The sequence below is a fragment of the Numenius arquata genome, chromosome 7 (genome assembly GCF_964106895.1).
Source record: "Numenius arquata chromosome 7, bNumArq3.hap1.1, whole genome shotgun sequence".
NCBI classification, from domain to species: domain Eukaryota; kingdom Metazoa; phylum Chordata; class Aves; order Charadriiformes; family Scolopacidae; genus Numenius; species Numenius arquata.
Window position 1 is genome coordinate 13,309,353 of NC_133582.1, and position 20,226 is coordinate 13,329,578.

General features: G+C 36.4%; 1 protein-coding gene across 4 annotated transcripts in view; it reads right to left on the bottom strand.

The window, feature by feature from the left end:
- The window catches only part of HACE1 (HECT domain and ankyrin repeat containing E3 ubiquitin protein ligase 1), a 49,896-nt gene that overhangs the window by 24,314 nt on the left and 5,356 nt on the right, over positions 1-20,226 (bottom strand). The window contains exons 3-11 of one of the 4 annotated variants that reach the window (XM_074151109.1): positions 19,556-19,645; positions 18,709-18,813; positions 17,319-17,394; positions 16,914-17,045; positions 15,636-15,718; positions 13,139-13,235; positions 10,863-10,964; positions 8,346-8,452; positions 4,442-4,592 (exon numbers count right to left, since the gene is read on the bottom strand). In XM_074151109.1, the coding sequence (XP_074007210.1) occupies positions 4,442-4,592; positions 8,346-8,452; positions 10,863-10,964; positions 13,139-13,235; positions 15,636-15,718; positions 16,914-17,045; positions 17,319-17,394; positions 18,709-18,813; positions 19,556-19,645 (943 nt within the window). Of the gene's footprint in view, positions 1-4,345; positions 4,593-8,345; positions 8,453-10,862; positions 10,965-13,138; positions 13,236-15,635; positions 15,719-16,913; positions 17,046-17,318; positions 17,395-18,708; positions 18,814-19,555; positions 19,646-20,226 lie in introns of all 4 variants that reach the window. The other 3 variants (XM_074151108.1, XM_074151110.1, XM_074151111.1) reach the window with 3 other exon arrangements.

Consider the following 20,226-nt stretch of genomic DNA (forward strand, 5'->3'; position numbering starts at 1 on the left):
GTGTGCGCTCATACAACTCATTCTGAGAGCATCTCAGATGTCTTAGAGTAAGGGTCACTAATACCACACTTTATGAAATAGCAACAAGTATTAGTAGGATCACATACCAATTTTTAAAGCTATAAATTTTATTTGAACAAAATCACTCTTTATTCACTACCACCAGCTTAAAACCAATATAATCAAAACCTGGTACAATTCCTTCATTGCACATTTGCTCTGAGGTGCAGGCCTACTACAGAGGAGAGAGAGGGCTGAGAGACCTGTGGTTGTCTCATGAGCATTTCAAAAAACACAAGGGCTGACTGTGCTGTCCCTTAATGGTGTTTAAGGGGACATTTCACAAGCACACAGTCTAGCGAGAACTCCCTCTCTCCACAGGGAGACAATTCTGACTCAAGTCTTTCATAGCATTCCAAAAGAGTGAACTTCTAAATGCATTCCTTTTTACATACATTATTATTACATCAACATTTTCAACCAATTAAAGCATTCAAAAGACCTAGCAGATATTGAAAATTATGTTCTCATCTTCTAAAGTTGCCTTTAAAAACTAAGAGCTATTCACAGAACGGCGTACCAGAAGTCTATGCTATCTGGGGCACTGTCAGTATACCTAACAGTGACACACTCTCAGTACACAATAAATTACTTCTCAAAAGCCGTGTGTTAAAAAATTCTGTTGAAATTTACCCTTAAAAAAAATTAACATTATGCTTCCATTTTTTCCCCAATAAGAAAAGTCTGGGGAAAGCCAGACTGATCTCTAAGACCGGTATGCTTTGCTCAACATACTGTATGATACTCATTGAATCCTTGTACTCCTTGTGACCACACATTTCTCTAGATAGCGATGTGAGTATCTCCAGTGTAGGCGCCATTTTCTACATGAATGTCTGCTATACAAGATGAAGTCAGCTTCTTTCCAAGCTACCCGTCTTTTCTACCTGGCAGACCTTCGCCAAAAAACATAATGTAGAAAAACTTTCTAATGGAAAACAGGATTAATTGAATACATGGAAGAATTAAAATGTAGCTGTGTTCTTAACACGTAACGCACGTGAACCTAGGTAGTTATTTATTAGAATACTAAAATGTAGTTTTCTTCTCTCTAACTTTTCAATGCTTAGCTTGCCAGACACCAATTTCCTGCTGATAGCTTGTATTTTATCTTTTATTTCCCACAGACTTAGCATGCCTTTCAGAACTCTCGCAACGGATTTGTTTTTCCAAAGCTAGTTTTTCCACAGATTCTAATCACAAATTCATTCAGAAATGTAGTCAAGCATAGCTACTTCAACATTTCACTTTTTTTCTAGTGTAACTTCAGGATATAAAGCACTCCTCTAAATATTGTCCACCACCTCCGTATCCATGGCTGTCAGCATTTTATGTTAGCATGCACGATCAGACCTTTTCAAGCACAATATGGACATATTCAATCACATCATTAACGAGATTTTTTCAAAACTACAAGTCAGCATTCTTCAGTCGATTCTTACCACGAATCGCATATTAAACACAACCCTCCACTTAACCTTCAGTTTTCATATCTTGCACTTCAGAAAAGTTTCTTTGGAATTACACACAAGTCTGACCAAATGCCAAGCTTTACAGCTGCACACCTCATCTCTCAAGTGTGAGGATTTAGCTATGCAAATCCTTCCTCTCTACCCATCGAGAAAGGAAGACACTAGAAATCAAACCCTTATTCAAACTGCAACACTGGAGCAAAATCTTTTGCCAGGTGACAGTCTTTTAAGACACAGGGAGCAGGAGATCACTAGCCCATGAAGTGACTGTCACAGCAGAGAAGTCAATTCAATTCTAGAAAAGAATCTTAGTATTTGAAATGAGGGAAAAATGTTAAGGGCTTCCCAATTTTGTTCAACTAGACAGGGAGATTTTGCTACTTGCCTCTAAAATTTTCAATATGGATCTCAAATTTAAAATCTTTCAGTTCCATGTTGACTTTCTCAATATAGCTTTACTCCCGTTTTGGAGTAGCAACCTCTATGGTTGCCTTAATAGTCTATACTAAACAGTTACACGGCCTACATTCAAGAAAACTCAAAACAAAAACCAGAAAAGCAGTTCTGTTCCACTGACCAGCACAGCATCCCACATGCAAGTCCTGGTACCAATGAAACTCCAAAAAGGCAAAAAAGATCATCACAACTATGTTTTCAAGGAAAGGACAAAAGGAAAGGGAAGGTAGGAATAAGGAAGAACAGAAGTCACCCGATTGACTCAGCACTGTCTCATCTCCCACTACCCAGTTACTGTAAATTCAGGGAAGACCAGGCTAACCCAACTACATCTGAAGATTAATTTAGCGTTACCAGTGTGCCCCATTCCCAAATGAGAATAAGTTCTCATCAGCAGTTTTGTATTTTTGAGTTTGAAGTTTAAATCAACCTTAAAAATATCATAAAGACAACAGTGACCCCAATGAAGGGATGCTTAAGTTTTAATACTTCCAAAATAACTAAATTAAAATAGCAATAATTCTTAAATCATCCTGATTTTTTGTTAGCTAATGCAACAGTAATATATATTTTGCTCATATATTAAAAAATACAAATGTCATTTTTACACAATTAAGAATTACTGATATTTTCTGAGACAATCATGCCAGTTGTGTAATATAACTCTACTGCAAGAGACTTTATACTAAATTGAGAAACAATTCTTTCAGCATACAAAGTAGTTTGGGCACACAGATAAGTTATTCTGCTGAAATACAATTTCCTTCACAAATTGCAACTGAATGTTTTCATTTGTTTTATAGTGAGTTCTGAAATGATCTGAGTTGAAAAGCATGAAACCTTTTTTTTTTTTTTCTTTTTGGGCTGTGAGCGAACCCAAAATGCAAGGAGATGAGGTCAGCTACTCCCAAAACCTTGAAGAAGAAAAGGTAGCAGAAAATCTACACAGAAAGATAACAGAATAACTCATTGCAGATAGTTCCTGTATTAAATGCATTTAACATCTTCTTGTTATTTAGTCTGGTATATTTAAACCAATTTTCATTAAAACTGTTAGAAAACACTGCCTTTAATAAAATGATTCCTGTGATTTGGGTAAGACTTTGGTTTTTGGAAACAGAAATCTGGTTAAACTCACAACGTGCCAATCTAGCTCAACATATTTGACTGAATAATTCTAAAGGACAATTATTAGATTGTATACTGTAAAATGCATTACATTTTGCTCACAGTATTTTTCATACTCAAGTATGAGTTTTAAATTCATTATATAAATCACTTCACAATTAAAACTATTTTGCTATCAGAAAAACAAACGTTTGGTTTTGGTTTTTTAAATAGTCTAATGCTTTCCTCTTTCCAAGAGAAGATATTTAAACAAAAACTGAGCTATTTAACTAAATATAGCTGGAATTAAAGTATCATCTTTCATGACCTTATCAATATAGCTCAGTCTTACAAGTCATTTGAAGTAACCTGAAGAACACATCATATCATCAAATAAATGCAGTAATTTCAAAGTACCGTTTTCAGAACACCCTGAAAGAAATGTGAAGGTTAAAGAAAATTCTCATGTAATCATTGGCATCTAAATTTGGTGATATGAACTGTGTCACATAAGAGCATGAAGAGAGACGGGGGGGGGAAAAAAGAGACTATTGTTCAGTTCCTATTATTTAGGTGCTCCGAACAGTATGTCAGTTATACACCCAACACAGATTGAGTAACACGCAGGAAACTGGAACTGCTTTACAGAAAGGCAAGCTATGATCTTCTACAGCAGGATTCCTCAACCAACAAGTATTAAAAAAAAACCCTTCAGGAATAAACATCTAAATGGCAAGCACTAGAGCAAGTGTTTGAAAACAGCTATAAATCAATAATCTTGGGAGGGTGGTAGCAAGCTGGTATGTTTCAAAGTATGTAATAATAAAATTCAAGAACAACTTGGGAAAAAACCTCATGACCACAGTAAAAACAATGATCAGATTAAGAACACAATTATTTCAATTTATCTTGTAAACTGAATAAAACTAAATGATCAGAACTCCAAATGATTCTCCAAATACCATTTTGAAATTACATTAATACAATCTATTATATTAATATTACCATATTTTGAGATTACTACACTCTTAAATAAAATAATAGAAATAAAAACAAAGTTTACCAAAACCAGCTGAGAAACTAAGCCTTCAACATCTAATAAACAATACATTAAACCAGAAATAAACAGAAATCATAAGATGAGATGTGCATCAGTGGTAAATGAATCCAGTGGGGGGGGAGAAATCATTAAGGAGAAGGAAAGAGGTAGGCTTAACTTAAGAAGGGATAGGGACATCAACCAAACTTACTTCCTGTTCATGAGATGTCTGATTAATGAATGCATGCTTTGTGAAATTCATCTCTTTAACGTCTATCTTCCTAACAACATCATATACTTTTCTGACCTTGAACACCTGACTTCTTGGAGTTTTATTTCCATTGTAGCCCATGTCATTTCCATTACTGGGAGAGGATGGGCCAATGCGAAAGACATGGCAAAATATCCTCACGATCCTTAAGAGACTCTTCATTTGAGCTTCATAATTACTTGACAAGCTGGGGGAAAAAATGGAATATTTAAGTTTCTTTTTCTAGATGAAACAATTTAGTATATCAAGGAGTAAGCAATCTAATGGTAGGATCTGACACACATACTTAGAAAAAACCCTAAGCTTTAAACCCTACTAACTTTTAATTTTTCTTTCCTGCACCAGCCCCAAACGTCAAACAAAAGCACTATAATTTTACTAACACATACTCAAAATTTTAACTGGAAGTGAAATAAGAACAGCAAATTCCAGATCTTGCAAAATACTTCATTTGTTTTTATGCACATGTACACTTCTCATGAACCACTGGTAAGAAATTCAACTTACTACAGAAAGGATCTCAGTTTATGAAGTTCGGATCTCGATGTATGAAACAAACTGGGATATCCAGTTGAAAATGTTTTTCAATCCAGAAAATTTAGCATCAAATGGTAAAAGTGTACTGACTAAACAGATATGCTGCCACATCCCATCCTCACCTAGTTGCTATCCTAAATGCCCATTAACTACCTCAACTAGACAAGAGATCAGGATGGTAAATATGGCACTGTTTCCACTCAAACAAAAAAATGATCTAAAAGATACTAGATAAAAGCATCACTATGCTTTTTACTTATCCAATAAATATATTTAAAAGTTTTATGCCTTCTTAACTGAACTGGCCAACACTGAACTCTGTACCAATACAGTGTAGACTGACTCTCCCTATGGTATGGGTAAAAGCAAAAAGCCTTATTTGTTTACAGCACCGCATTTTAATGCCAGTGAGGTGTTAATTTAAAAAAGCCACATCCTAAGAACTCTACCAAACTGATAAACAAAGTACAACTATTTTGTCACAATTTAGACTTCAACCAGATTAAGTTTTCAGTAAATCTAGATTACGAAAGGAATACAATGAGTTAACAGTGCAAGAGTAGACATGTTAAGTTTTCAACCAGGTAATGAAAATTCCCTGACTGGTGGGCTATAATTGTATTACCAGAAGCTCTGGTCACAGTCAGAAATTAGCATTTAGAAAAGGCTTTGCTTGTATACCTAAAGACTCTATGAATGCAACAAGCTAACTCCAGAAGGTAACTGAAGTATTGGAAAAAAAAACATTTCAATTGAGGTTTACCATCCCTCAGCAGCAGTGCTCTCCTGGCAAAATTTCAGTTTAAATTTCCTGGTCTCCAGGAAGAGGACTTACATCAACAGGAAAAATTTAAAGTGCTTTTAATAGTTTACTGAAGGTTTTACTAGCATATTTGTAAACATGCAGCTAGGCCAAATCTGCACCAGCAAGACCAAATCATGTCATGCTACAATTATTTCTTGGAAAGAGGAAATACGCAATGGAGGTAATGCTAACTGAACAGGCTCCTTGCTGGTGTTCAAGGCAGAAGTCCTCAGGCAGAAGCTTGGTGGCTCTCCTGACTACCTGCTAGAAGCATTACGACAAAACAACGTAAGACATTTTTGAACTAAACAACCAATAAACCCAACAGCAGTGGGCACCCAGGAAACTAAGAGCAGTGATACTAGTTCAGCCATGCAAGAGTATCATTATTGGAGGTTTTAATGTACAGAGTGCATTTTACATAGTATTTGTTGGAAGGAGGAGGGAGCAGAAAGAAGCCCAGGCTCAGAGGTCTGTATTCACTAAGTACTACCTTCATCCTCCTTATATTAATAATAAAGCAACTGAGAAATACTTAGTTGAAGTACAGATTGAGGCCTCTGACAGGGAACAGAACTGGAGAGAACAGAGACACGGGTTTTGTGAAACTGTTTCTTGTAATAAGAAAATCATTCCATTTCCCATGTGACATACTACAAAGTACCAAAGAGAAGCAGGCCAGCAAGAGTCCAGAGGACACCCTAAGTACAGGCATCTCTGGAAATGCCGGTCCATCGAACGCAACGCAAGGCTTCCAACTTGTCTTCAGCCTCTGCTTGTCAACCCACATGCACCAGTACAGGAAGACGTACCGGCTCAAATTCAGAGACAGTACAGGCTCATAGACACTGTTCCTACAGCCTTACTGAGGAAACAGTGCTCAATACAGAGGAGCAGTAACAGCAGTAAATCAAATCTAAACACACAATCAGTTTAATTTCCCTCTTCTCACAAGCAAATAGCGATAGAACAAGAGGGAATGGCTTCAAGTTGCAACAGGGTAGGTTTAGACTAGACATTAGGAAGAAATTCTTCACAGTAAGAGCGATCAGACACTGGAACGGGCTGCCCAGGGAGGTGGCTGAGTCACCATCCTTGGATGAGTTTAAGAGTTGCTTAGATGTGGTGTTGGGGAATATGGTGTAGGGAAAAACTTTGTAGAGTAGGGTAGATGGTTGGACTCGATGATCCCAAGGGTCTTTTCCAACCTGAACGATTCTATGATTCCATGAAGATACTGAAATAGAAATATATACTGCATCATATGATCTAATCCAGCTATCATGACTTCTGACAATGTCTCCCATACAAAGCAAGTTTGAAACCCTTCCCTGCAGAATGGTTTGACACTATCGCAGTTTATTTGTGGGAGATCTGTTGGCTCTAATGAAGTCTGGAGACAAAAGGAATGTATTACAAGTTAAGCTGATTACACACTGAAGCCCAACAACAACTAAAGTGCTTCAAAAAGTTATCTCTGCAGCAACAAAACCTCATTAATACGTCTATGCACTTTAACCCCAAACATCTGAGGGGTTTAAGTCTTTTATGCTCATTCATCGAGGTGAACACCCATCAGAACAAGATTACAATGAATGGAGTCACGGATTTTCTAGTATTGTCTAGGAGTTCTGAACTGCTATCTACAGGCTCCATCCAAGTTTAACATGATTGATGGGGAAGAAAAAAAAAAGCAGCACCTAAAACTAAGAATATATTATTTAGTATCCATTTAACTGAAGGGCTTCTCATGCCCTGGCCACAGTTGAAAAGAAGCATTCAAAGTCTTATTACTCTATAACCTATGCCGACAGGCCTCTCTAGTTATGGAAACTCTTAAGCCTCTCTTTTCCAAGAAGCCAGCCAGAACATGTTAGTAAGGAACTTCCATTCATGCTTTCAGGCTCTTGACCTCTTTCAGAATAGATTTTCTTGGCTTCTAGTAAAGCATAAAGGTCAGAGCAAATTCTGCTAGCTATTGAAAACAGTAAAATGTTAGTGGTGTTCCAACAGATTACCAGTGTGTAATGCACAAACTCCCTCAAACAAATGACACAAAAACTAGGAAAGTATACTAGGAATATGTATTTTACGTGTTTCCCCAAGCAATCACTCCTCACACTGCTGAGACAGCACACTGGTAGATGAAATTTTTGGTCTCCTATAATAGCCATTGAGGAAATCAGAGCTAGCAAACATAAGACAAGTGTCTGAAGTAACAGAAGTCTCCTAAACATACAAAGAAAGCATGCAGAAAGCAAAGATATGGAAAAGAAGAAAAGAGGAGAGAGGAAAAAAAGGAATGATTGATAGCTGGCTAAAAAGCTTCCCTTCCTAGAGCTGATACAACCAAACAAAAAATACACTTCTCTGCAACTCAAGCTTCTAGGTGCCAGCAGCTTTACAAGGACACCAATTTTCCCTCCTAAAGTCCTCATGAATACACTGATCTAAAAAGGCCCTGTCATACAGAATTATATTTGATATCCATCTACTCCAGCATGCACCCAGCATCGGACAGCTTAGATTATTAAAACTATTAAGTAGCACTAAATACCAGGAAGCTTATCAACCTACTCATGATCCTCTCACACTTACCTAAGCAGTTTGTGACCATTTGTTGTAGCAACTTCAGCAAGACTTGTTAGGATTTTAAGATACTGGCTTTCGCTCTGCTGAGACAAGTGTTCCAGAACTTGCCGCAACTGGTACATTAAAACAAAAGAAATTTTGAAAGGAGTGTCAGATCAACATTTAATTTAGAACATTATCACTCAGGCATTAACATCTAGTAATATTAATGTAGGTCTATATTGTCCAAAGTCTAATCTAACCTCAGTTAACATTTCATTAGAATTTACAAAGATTACTGAAAAGATATCCGAGTGTCAATGTATGTACTACAGGATATGTAATATTATAGAATGCTATGAACGCTGAATACTTAACCATGCATTATTAATTCATAAGAACTTATTTTCATCTGAAAAATGAGTGGGATACACTTTAAACTTCTGAAACCTAAGAGCATATTTTGAGTTTCATAATTCGTAATTTACCTGTCTCCCCAGTTCACTCCTCCATTAGCTTATGACACAGTGTAAGTGAACCCTGGATCCTAAAGTCTGCTCTCAAAACCTTCATTTTTGCTCAAGATACTGAATGTCCTTCCTTGGATAAGAAGTCATACCCTGCTAATCAATAATTGTTAATGATTACCCTTTTCTCAAAATTGCCCCTTTTTTTTTGGTTTGTTTTTGCTAATACAGTCACATGGCTCCCAAAGACTAGAAGTTGCAAACATGCAGACACTGGCCCTGTCTTCAGCTCCTTTGTTCCACACTTTTCTCTAGCCTAGACATCTTTTTGCAGATATGTTAACTCTTCAGTGGCACCACTCTTCACACATTCCTATCATGCCCTCACTTACTCTCTTCTCTTACTTTCAGAAAGTCCAGTAATCCTTCTCATAGGACCATAGAAAGGTGGAATGAAAAGGAATCTCACAAAGGTAATCTAGTCCAACACTTTGCCCCAAGGCAAGAGCACAAGGCAAGTATCTGTGATCCAAACTGGCTTGCCCAATTTGCCTGCCTGGTTTTCAGACATCTTCTGCTCTGGAAGCCCTGCAGCTTCACTAAGTGATCTAATACTTCACTATCCTTGACCACGTGAAAGCTTTTTCCTGAGGGTTCTGTTGAATCTGTAGCTACAAATGTCTAAGGCAATAGCTTTCTCCCTGCAGTCTGTGGATAATTCTTCCAGTTTGTCAAGAACATTTAAAATGTGAGTCACAACTTCTAACATACATCCTAGTCTCTTCATGTTACCACTTCAGATCATATGAACTGGTCACTATCCAAGAGTTTGGGTAGACCAGCTCAGACCTGGCCACAGAAAACCATACTTAAAATATGCTTCCATTTTGGCAATGAAGCATAACTACACCATGTATTATTATCTAATATATTTTGCATATCCTCTCATTCAGATCTTCGGTTTGCACACACCTCCACCATTACTCAGACAGACAAAACATTCATTTTTCTTGTTTACTCTCTTCATTTATACAATATATGATAGTATGCTTTGCCATTTACCTTTCTGTAGGTGTTTTTTGTTCCGTGGTTTTAGTCCTTTAACCATCTCTTTTATTTGAAAACATCTACACCATCTCCTCAGGTTTCTAATACACACTTTTAAGAATTCTCACTTTGTAGAACTCAACACTGTCTCAGAAATTTAAACACTGATTTATAAATCCTTAGTTTTTTAGTGGAAGTAACGGGATTACAGAGAACAATAAAAACTTAAAAAAATCTAGCAAACCAAGTTCAGTGAAGTGGCAGCCAATACCTTACTAAATCTATTATTTCTTCTTTCTTTTTTTTTTTTTAATGTACAGTCTGTAAGATCGATTGCAGTTATTTTCAAGCAAACAATATATTAAAAACCAACATCTAGCTAGATTTGGAAGGGAAAAAAGCACCCCATGCTTTCTTTCCCCTACACAACAGGAAACAAAAATTCTTTTCCTTGCTTTTTCTTTGCTTTAGATTGATTTACCCCACAATAATACAAGAAACAATGTATAGAACCACTGAAAAATCTGCAATCTTTTACACTCTAATTGTACAAGGCAACTTTATACAGATAAGTGCTCATATTCCAAATGTTCGAGTTCATTCTAGATGATTCAAGTCTAGAGACATATCCTAGAATAGGTATCTGCAGATAACTACAAAATGAAAGAAATCAGGCCCTATTACCCAAAGGAATTGTATATACAGAATGCTCTACCAGAACCTTTGTATTGGAGCTTGCAACAAGTTTGCTCTTTCAGTTCTTAAACTGTCTTAGATCACTTTGGAAAATATGCAAAGTTTGAACACTAAATTAAAATAGATCCTACATTTAACCCCGAAGTCTTGTGTTTAAAACTATATGAAGACTGTACATTTTCCATGGGCGAAAGAAAAGTACATAGTGGTCAACTACTGTGGCACTGACAGTCAACAGCTGGTAGTGTCTTCTAATTAGGACACTAATATTAAGCAATCAGATCTCCATAACACAGCCAGATCACTAAATATAAAACACATAATACTGTATTACCATGTTTTCCCGTAGATCTTCATTCTGCGTCATTTGAATTATTGTTTGGAAAAGTCGAGGATGATATTGTATTAAGACTTCACAGGTCTCTCCATATCCACCCTAAAAATCAAGTTCAAAAAACATTTTAATTAAAAGAAACTTTAGAATTGGGTTTCATACTATTATAGGCATTAAAGCCTACTGAGGATTACAAATGTATTTTTTTTAATGCTGAATGGAGAAAATCAATCCCAAAATAAACTGAAATTCAATAGTCTATCAAGGTTAGAAACAGAATGTTCGGGAGACAATGAAATCAAATTCTTTCAGTATATCGGCTCACATATATCTGCTCTCCCCCTCCTCCTTTTTTTGAAACACTTTCCTTTTTATATTTCAACAAAACTTCCCCCAACAATTTACCAGATATTAAGAACAGTGCAATATTTATCTTCTCTTCCCATTGCTGATAGATTACGCGTGTCCACCTAATACCCAGAATCTCATCCTTCAAGATAAATATTTTCCTAAAGTTTCATAAGGTACAAATCTGACTTGAAAGGAAGAAACAGGACAAACTCATGAAATGGTTATTTAACCTTAAAATTAATACCCAAATATGATTTCACTTGTGCCTTAGGTCAACAGCTCAGACTAACTTCATTACCTTCTGAGAAAAATGGGGTTTTTTTGGAAAGAACAGAACTTGAATTTGTCGTTTATTTGTATCAACTCTTATTTAACACTCTCATTTTAAGCAGGCACCTAACACATCAAATTTTACACTGGCAAGATGACCAAGTAATGTATTAAATGCTGCAGCTCCAGAAGCTCCTTCTCTTTGCATGACAGTTCGTAACTTGGCTCAATGGTAACAGATTCATTTAATTGCTCCTGGTGCCAAGAACTTAAAAATTAAAATTGAAACCACCCAGAATCCACAAGAGTTAAAGTCAGTTCTTCAAAATCAAGGTAATACCATGTTGAAAGTATGATTCTATAATTTCAATCTTCAAAAAACATGTATCTACTCTGAAAAGCAAACCTGTAGGCAAAGAATAAAACCCTTGATGAAAAACAAAGAAAATGCTTTGTTTTCTCCTTTTTTTTTACTTAGTATTATAAGCTTGTAAGCTAGCTGATCTTTAACACAGTAAGATCATCACTACAAAACAGCAAACACCAGGTGTCACTACTTACATCTAAAAAAAGTTGACAGAATTCTGATGTCTACAGTGGTACCCTAGAGATCAGAAAACTAGACACTGAAGGAGAAACTTGAAACACTGATCATAAAAGCTAAGAATAGTACCATTAAGTGAACACTGGTATAGTTTCTTACAGGTCTGTGGCTACAGGAAGCTTCAACATTTAATAGACTTCATGTGGTTTTACAGTAATAAAATAATTGAGATTAAAATAATCTGTTAGTACAGCATATAGTTTGAACGTGTCACCTTTATCCTGCCAAGCTGATGACATGCACCAAGGATGTCCACGAACTGCAGTGATTTTTTTTTTTTTTTTTTTCCAATCTTCAGTTCACAGTTTTCTAGTCTGCTGATTCTAGCAAAGGTTCAAAAGCTTCCCTTCATTCATTTTGTGTTATTTACACATTGACCTTAAACTGATCCTACAGAAAAGCATGTTAGGTGTTCACAAATCAAGAAAAGACACCCTAGCAAGCAGTACAAACAATATTTGGTATCAAGCAAGAAAGACTGTGCTTTTGCATAGCAGTTGAAAACGCTTGAGACTTTTGCCCTTGTTCACCATCCAGATTTACTATTTGGAATACCCTTGAAAAGTAAGAGTCAGCACTATGTAAGTTATGTTTGTTTTTATTAGTAATATTTCTTCAAGGGAAAAAAATATATATTGAGATTAAAAAAAAAAAAACCACACTCCTTTCTGCATGCCTTTACCTCTTACTTGTTAACAGCCTAAACAGAGTCTATTACCATTTGATCAAGGATTCCCAAACTTTCTAGTCAAATGGAGTTCTGCAAACTCTTTGTTTCTTGTGAGCTCCAATCTTGCAAAGTCTTTATTGGGATCTCACTGACATTTTTAAAAAAAACTTTTGCAAGGGGTACAATTTGAAAACCTGCAAAAAAATTAAGTTATTTGCAATTTAATTGCAAAAAAAAATATTTTTGCATTTCTGTTTTGTCAAAGGACTACCACCTTTCATAGGCCTTAAAACTAAAAAGATAACACTGATCTATCACTTAGAGGTGACTCTGTAGTAAGTGACAGAAGTTCACTGAAAAAGAGTGTTGCTAATTCCATACCTGTACACAGAGATCCAGTGGAGTAATACCATTTTTGTCAGGTAAATATTTGGCTCCTCTCATCAAAAGAATTTGTGCAGTGTCTCTCTGACCATGGCTATTCAAAGGAAGAGAATCGAGTTAATACAGCACTTATGCTCCACTATGAGTGATAAATCTGGCTTTATTGCATCTAACAAACAGAGCCAGCATAAGCTAGGTCAAAACACATAGTTATGTTATGGAACTAAGCAGAAAAACAGGATGTAACATAATGCCACTTATATTCTTCTACTATCTTTCAAGGCCACTGCAGAAACACAGCATAAAATTAGGTATGGCCCATTTATTAAGCTGCTGTCACCCTCATCATTCAGAAATAATTCATCTTAGCCTAGGCTCATAAATTGTTTATGTCCCTCAATACCTAGATCATATGCTTTCCAAAACCCTTTTTTCTGAAGAAAATGAGAAACTGGGCACCAGTGATTAGATGCTGACTTCATTAAAAACACGTTGCAAGATTAGTTGACTATCCCCTTCACCAGTATTTAGCGCATATCCTGACAAATGTTAATACAGAAATATCTAACAGGTGAAATGAAAGATTGATAAAAAAGACATAGCAATTAAGGTTATAGATACAAGTTTTTCAACAAAGTTTTAGATCACAAAACAGTTTGCAGCGCAGCCCTTACACAAATAAATATGAGTATCTGCAGTCCTGGAACACTCTAAGGCTGCCTGCACTAACAGCTCAGGAAGGGCAGAGGAAAAGCGACAATTAACAGCTGAGGGGCAAGAGGTAGCTTCACTGGTCAACAGTTCCCAACACATTCTCCTCGTCCATGTCCTTCCAGCCCAGGAAACCAACAGGTTAATCTAGTGTACCAGACTCTGCCCCAATGCAAAGAGTCAGCTACCAGATCTCAGAAAGGAGACAAGACTAAAAGCTTATTGAAGGACCTCTTCACTGGCATTCTCTAGACTAAGTGGAAAACCCAACACCTTGAAAAAACAGGGGTTTCAGAGTCAGACAATACCCTTTCTCCAGTTATCACCAGCCACTGCTACCACATCTTGCTCTCCCTGTCATCAGGGACCTAACCTTCCTTCCTGGGTGGCAGCACTACCAACTGGCACTTCTGAGATGTTAACTTCCACTGCACACTCCTTTCTGCTGCTCAAATTGTTCATTTCTGAGAGAACATCACTGCTGTACTTGCAATGCATTCCTTTCTCATGGAAAACCTCCAAGCCCAGGCAAGTTGCTTACTTCTTTTAAAGTGCATGCAAACGCAGGTCCCTAAATCAAGCACCAAGGCATTCAATTAGCTAGCAACTATTTATTCTCCACTTCCCTTCTTCTCAAATGCCAAGGGTCAGCATATATGAACTCCAGAGACCGGGGCTCCCACAACGTAATTCTTGGCAGGCCACCAGGTCAGTCCATTTCTCCTTTTGTTTATATCAACTTTTAACCATAGGTGAACTATTTAACTAAAGCACAGGGATTATAAAATTGTAAATGTTCTAACAAATACCAGAAATGGTCATTTATCATATGTGATTAGTTTTGAAATGAAACTAAACTGTGAAGAAAATAGAATCAAAGCAATAATATAATTTCAATCCAACACTAAGGCATATATTATCGAATCATAGAATACCAGGTTGGAAGGGACCTCAAGGATCATCTGGTCCAGCCTTTCTTGGCAAAAGCATGGTCTAGACAAGATGGCCCAGCACCCTGTCCAGCTGAATCTTAAAAGTGTCCAATGATGTTGAATCCACCACTTCCCTGGGGAGATTATTCCAATGACTGATTGTTCTCATTGTGAAAAATTTTCCTTTTGTGTCCAATCTGAATCTTCCCAGCAGTAACTCATACCCCTTATCTCTGGTCTTTTCCATGTGACTCCTTGTAAAAAGGGAGTCTCCATCTTCTTTATCACCACCCTTTAAATACTGTAACATGGTGTTAAGGTCTCCTTCTAAGTCTTCTTTTCTCAAGGCTGGACAAATCCAGTTTTCACAGCCTCTCCTCATATAGCAGGCTTCACAGTCCTTTGATCATCTTGGTTGCCCTTCTCTGAACCCTCTGCAGCCTGTCCACATTTTTTTTTGTGTAGCGGGGACCAAAACTGAACGTGGTATTCCAGGTGTGGCCTAACAAGCACTGAGTAAGGCAGGATAACAACTTCTTTATCTCTGCTGGTGATGCCTTTCAGTCATTGATTTATGACTGGCAGTCATTGGGGCAGTCATTGATTTATGACATGCTAGAACACGCACGGCTACGTGTTCAACATGTCTGTTAGAAAAAGGTATGTAAGCCTATGGTACTAAGCTAAGTACTTGGATGAGACACTAAACTACATTCAAACATGAGGCAATAATAAATACCAGTCAGCTTTTACGTTTCCTAATTTCTTTGCTTTCTAATCACTGTTATTGCAGAAGAAAAAAAAAATCCATTTCACTTTTAGCACAACATTCAAAAGTTAAAAATATATACCTGCAAGCAAAATAGAGTGGAGTTGCCCCTGACACATTCGGCCTGTTTATATCTGCACCGCTGTCTAGCAAACACTGCACCGTCTAGAAGAGAAGAAAATACCAGCATTAGAAAGAGAGCAACAGAAAAGTCCATTGGCTTGCAACTATTAATGTCATGTATTTCTAATTACACTGAAGGATTTAATTTTCAGTAATTAATTTCGAAACCAAAATTCCTAAGCACTAGATGGAAAATCACGGCTGTCAGAGTTCATAAAGCTTCCTTTGAACTTCCCATTTTAATAATAATGCTTTTCTTGAACTTCAGGTAATCCCAAACACCCCTGGAACTACAAGCCATTTAAAAAGGAAAACAACACTTTTTAGAGAAGTAATCCTCAAGTTAGTGACAGCCATAAACAGCCTTATCACAAGCTGAAGTTTTAAACACACACTAAAATAAAAGAAATAAGTAGGAAAATTCTAAAATATGAAAACTTCAAGTAGACTCTCAAACAACTTTTGCTATATTCCAATCACATAAAGTAGGTACGTCTATAGATAACAGTTTCACAGAATTTGGTCTTCCAAAGTCAAGCTCTGACAATGACAACAGAAAGCATCTGGGTAGAAAGATTTTTTTTTTTTTTGCTTTAACAGTAAACAGTCATGGAGACAATCTGTGTAATTCAAGATCACTACTCTATGATCTGTACGGATGTAATGCTGTTTAAGTAAAGCATCCAGACCTGTACTCTTGAGAGTAAATAGTCAGCCCTAATGCAAGGCTAGGCCTAAAAATTATTCACGCAGATCAATAAATGAAGAGTCTACGTGAACCTGTTTATTTCTAATATCAAATATCTAACATCCATTTCTGTGTTCATTTTTTATTCACAGAAAATTAAGATCATTTCAGATTTCAAAAGCACATAATAGCTGGTGCAATTACGAATCAAACTCATTCTACAAAATAAGGAAGAACATTTTCAGATGTTTAACATTATATCAAAACCTGCTATCAACAAGGTAATAACAGTATTACAGAACAGTTGAATAGCATGCAGTAAGTCACTTAAACTCCCACAAACACTAAAATCAATCATCTCCACAAGAGATTTAGTTATTCCCATGGAAGTGTATGCAGTCATTACTAAGACAAACAATAGTTTTTCACACTTCTAGCCATTACTATGTGCATGACTAGTCTGAAATTTATAAATACACACACACCCCCCACTGAGGAATTATCCAATTCTTTACAAATCCAATGTGTTAATAAAATTTAGAAACTTACTGTCTTGTGTCCATTTTGACAAGCTACATGAAGGGCTGTCTGTCCCATTGCATCTTCAACATCTACATTACTGACATGCTGAACAAGATCATGAAGCAATTCTGTTCGTCCATTGACAGCCAACCAGTGAATCTAAGTACAAAATGATGATATGTTTCCTTTAGCAATGACTTAAGTATTTCACAAAGATGATTTTTAACCTGTTTGTACTATTGTTGACATTTTCTCAAAAAGCTTTGAATAATATTATCATATGCTTAGGTACTCTGATAACATCTTTTGATTCTTAAGGGCACTAGACACACACAGGAGTTTTATTTATTTACATGGAAAATGGCAGAAGCTTAAGAAATTAGAATCTTCAAATTCTTCATTAAGAGCATCATAAGAATCAATAGCACTTACTGCAGTCAAGCCTTCATTATTACAAATGTTGACATCTGCACTGTATTCCAGCAGCTTGCTCATACATTTCTTCTGACTATAAACAAAAGAATACATTAAAACCCAGTCAGGGAAAGTCATTTACAACAACCAAGTATCTTCTTAGAGCTCCACTCACTCAAATTCATCATTGTACAAACACAGCAGGCAGCTTTACTTTATAAGGAGTATGGTACTGAGCATGTGAAAAAGAGAAGAGATCATCAGTAGCACCAGAAACTCATCCAGTGCAAATGTAGTATATGACAGCACAGGGCTGAAAACAGAGCTGTGTAGCTGAATGTTTCTGTGGAAAGTGTCAAAGTACTTAACCACCACTCCAACAGCTTCAGCTCAGCATGAACTACACTCTCAAGGCAAGAAACTAGAGTTCAGCTAATGGAAATCTATAAAGTTCATCATTGTCTGTACACTTCAGTGAACACATTTACAGTACACCACTAAATCATTATTTAATGAGACGCTCGTAGCACTATGTAAATCTTTGTAGAATAACTGCCTTAAAGTAGGGGGTTTTCCTACTTCATGTTTTGTTTGGTCTTTTAACACTCTCTAATGCTGTAAGTTCTTTACCCTTAAGAGTTTATTCTTACTTTTCCTTTTTGTTTGGTCCCTCTCACACCTTTCTCACACCTCCTTTCCACGTAACTGTCTCCTGTGCCTATTTCTGCACTTCATCATGTACTACTTCGCTGCTTCTTTCTCCCTTCTCCTCCCAGATACCTAAAAGCCACTAAACACTACCTCCTCCTCAAGTACTAGTCATGATACAATATAGTTACTATAACACATACATGCTCTAAAAAGGAAAAGACAACATTATTATTATTAGCTGTGTGCTTCCACATACTACAATTCAAGAAATAAGATTTTAAAAAGGTGCTTGCTCACTGTTTCGTTCCCCCTCCTAATACGGTTCAGGCAAGCTTTGTATTCCTTTCCTTGCAGTAAAAATTTCCTTGGAGATACTATCTGAGAAAAATCTGAAAGCTATGAACCCTTCCAAACCATCCAGTCTCCGCTTTGAAATCTTGCTAACTGGAAGGTGAATGCATCCCTTATTCGGTCACTGTTCGAAGAATCAGTAAGTCCCTGCTTAACAGAAAACACTAAAATGACTGGCACTGAAATTGGCACTTCAGACATAACTTCCTATTTATATAAAATTATTTTCTGAATATTCAAAGTATGGATTTTTAACCTCCACATTTCCTGTAAGTATGCCATCCCTATTTTCAAAAGTGAAACCCAAAGTATTTTGTTTGAACTACGCAAAAATATTACAGAACGTGTCAACTCAAGTGCATTATGCACAAAACCTTTTTAAGATTTTAAAAATTTTTTTTCTTACCCATTCCTTGCTGCTAAATGGAGAGGTGTGCATCCTGAAATGTCCTGATAGTTTGGATTCGCCCCTTTTTTTAATAATAGAACAAGGCATTCAACTGATCCACAGCTAAGAACAAAATAAGAAAGGGAAAAACTGTAACAAGGATATTTACAAACCAAACCTATACTGAAGTAAAGACAACAGCAATACTATGTAGAGATTACATTCAGTAGAAAGTCTAAACACAAAACTGGTTTTACACCCTCATAGTTCAAGTTACACAAGCGTAAAGGAAAGACACTTAAATGCAGTGAGAACTGACTGATCGTAACTTGTACTAATGAAAAGGTGTTAGCCTTTTATGTGATTTTAGTGGCTTTAAAACAGAATACAAAAATTTATTAGGAGTGGCCAAGTTATATTCCCTTCAGTTACAGTCACATGAAGTACTTTGGAACAGCTGCTTCCCAATGAACATCCAAGTGCTTCCCTCTATTTTAGAATACTTCAAAAACAAGCAGCATCTGCAGACAAGGTTTCTCTAAATCTACGAAGACAAGAGTAACCCAGCCATACAGGATACACATAATGGCTACATTTCTTCACAGACTGAGATTTCACAGAACGGAAAAAAGTATCCAACCAAGACTTCCTTCACTAGAATTTGGAAAGCCATTTGGTATCATGTGTAAAACCTGCCCTCTCAATGAGGCAGGCACATTACTAAAAGAACAAACAAAATACAAAAAGGAAGTGTAAAAACAAAATCTTAACTGGTACTACAGAGTTTTCCAGCTTACATTGGTGCCTTAGATTTGTAGTAATACTTTCATTGTTAACTTCTGGACTGGACTCAAGTAAGTCTTACTTTGCTGCAATATGAAGTAAACTTCTCTTCACACGTCCAAATGCATAATTGACATCAAATTTTGAATTTGATAGCAGCTCTGAGACAGACCTTCAAACAGAAACATAATTTTAATTAAAAAATAGCTCACAATATCCAAGCAAAGTATATACTGTAACTTGTACAGAAGTACTCTATTTCCTACTTGGTCACTATTTATTTTCCCTCCAACTAATTTCTGAACAAGAGACCGAACAGCTTCCAAGCATATGCATATTGACAGCACTTTTGCTCTTTCACTACAAAAAAATGAACTGTAACTTTCAAATGTAAAATAGTAAGAATTAGACCAGATGGCCAAATTACTTCCTTACAAATATGGAAAACGAGCATATTAATAGCTGTGGTTTGAAAAATAATAAATTCCCATTTTCCTCCTTATCTCAACACAGACACCTTAACCAGATCCAGCAGCTTTCTCAAACATAGGCAAAGTTCAGAAGAAAGACGGGTATATGAAATCATCATTAAGAAGCAGAAGAAGACATGATATACCAATAGGATAAGAAATTTAAATAGGACCCTTCAAGCCCTAATGAATTAGTAAAGATAAAATATTAGTTAAGATAAAATATCTCAAATTAGGGGAAACTGCAAGTGAACTGATGATTTCAACCTCCAGTAAGGAGCTG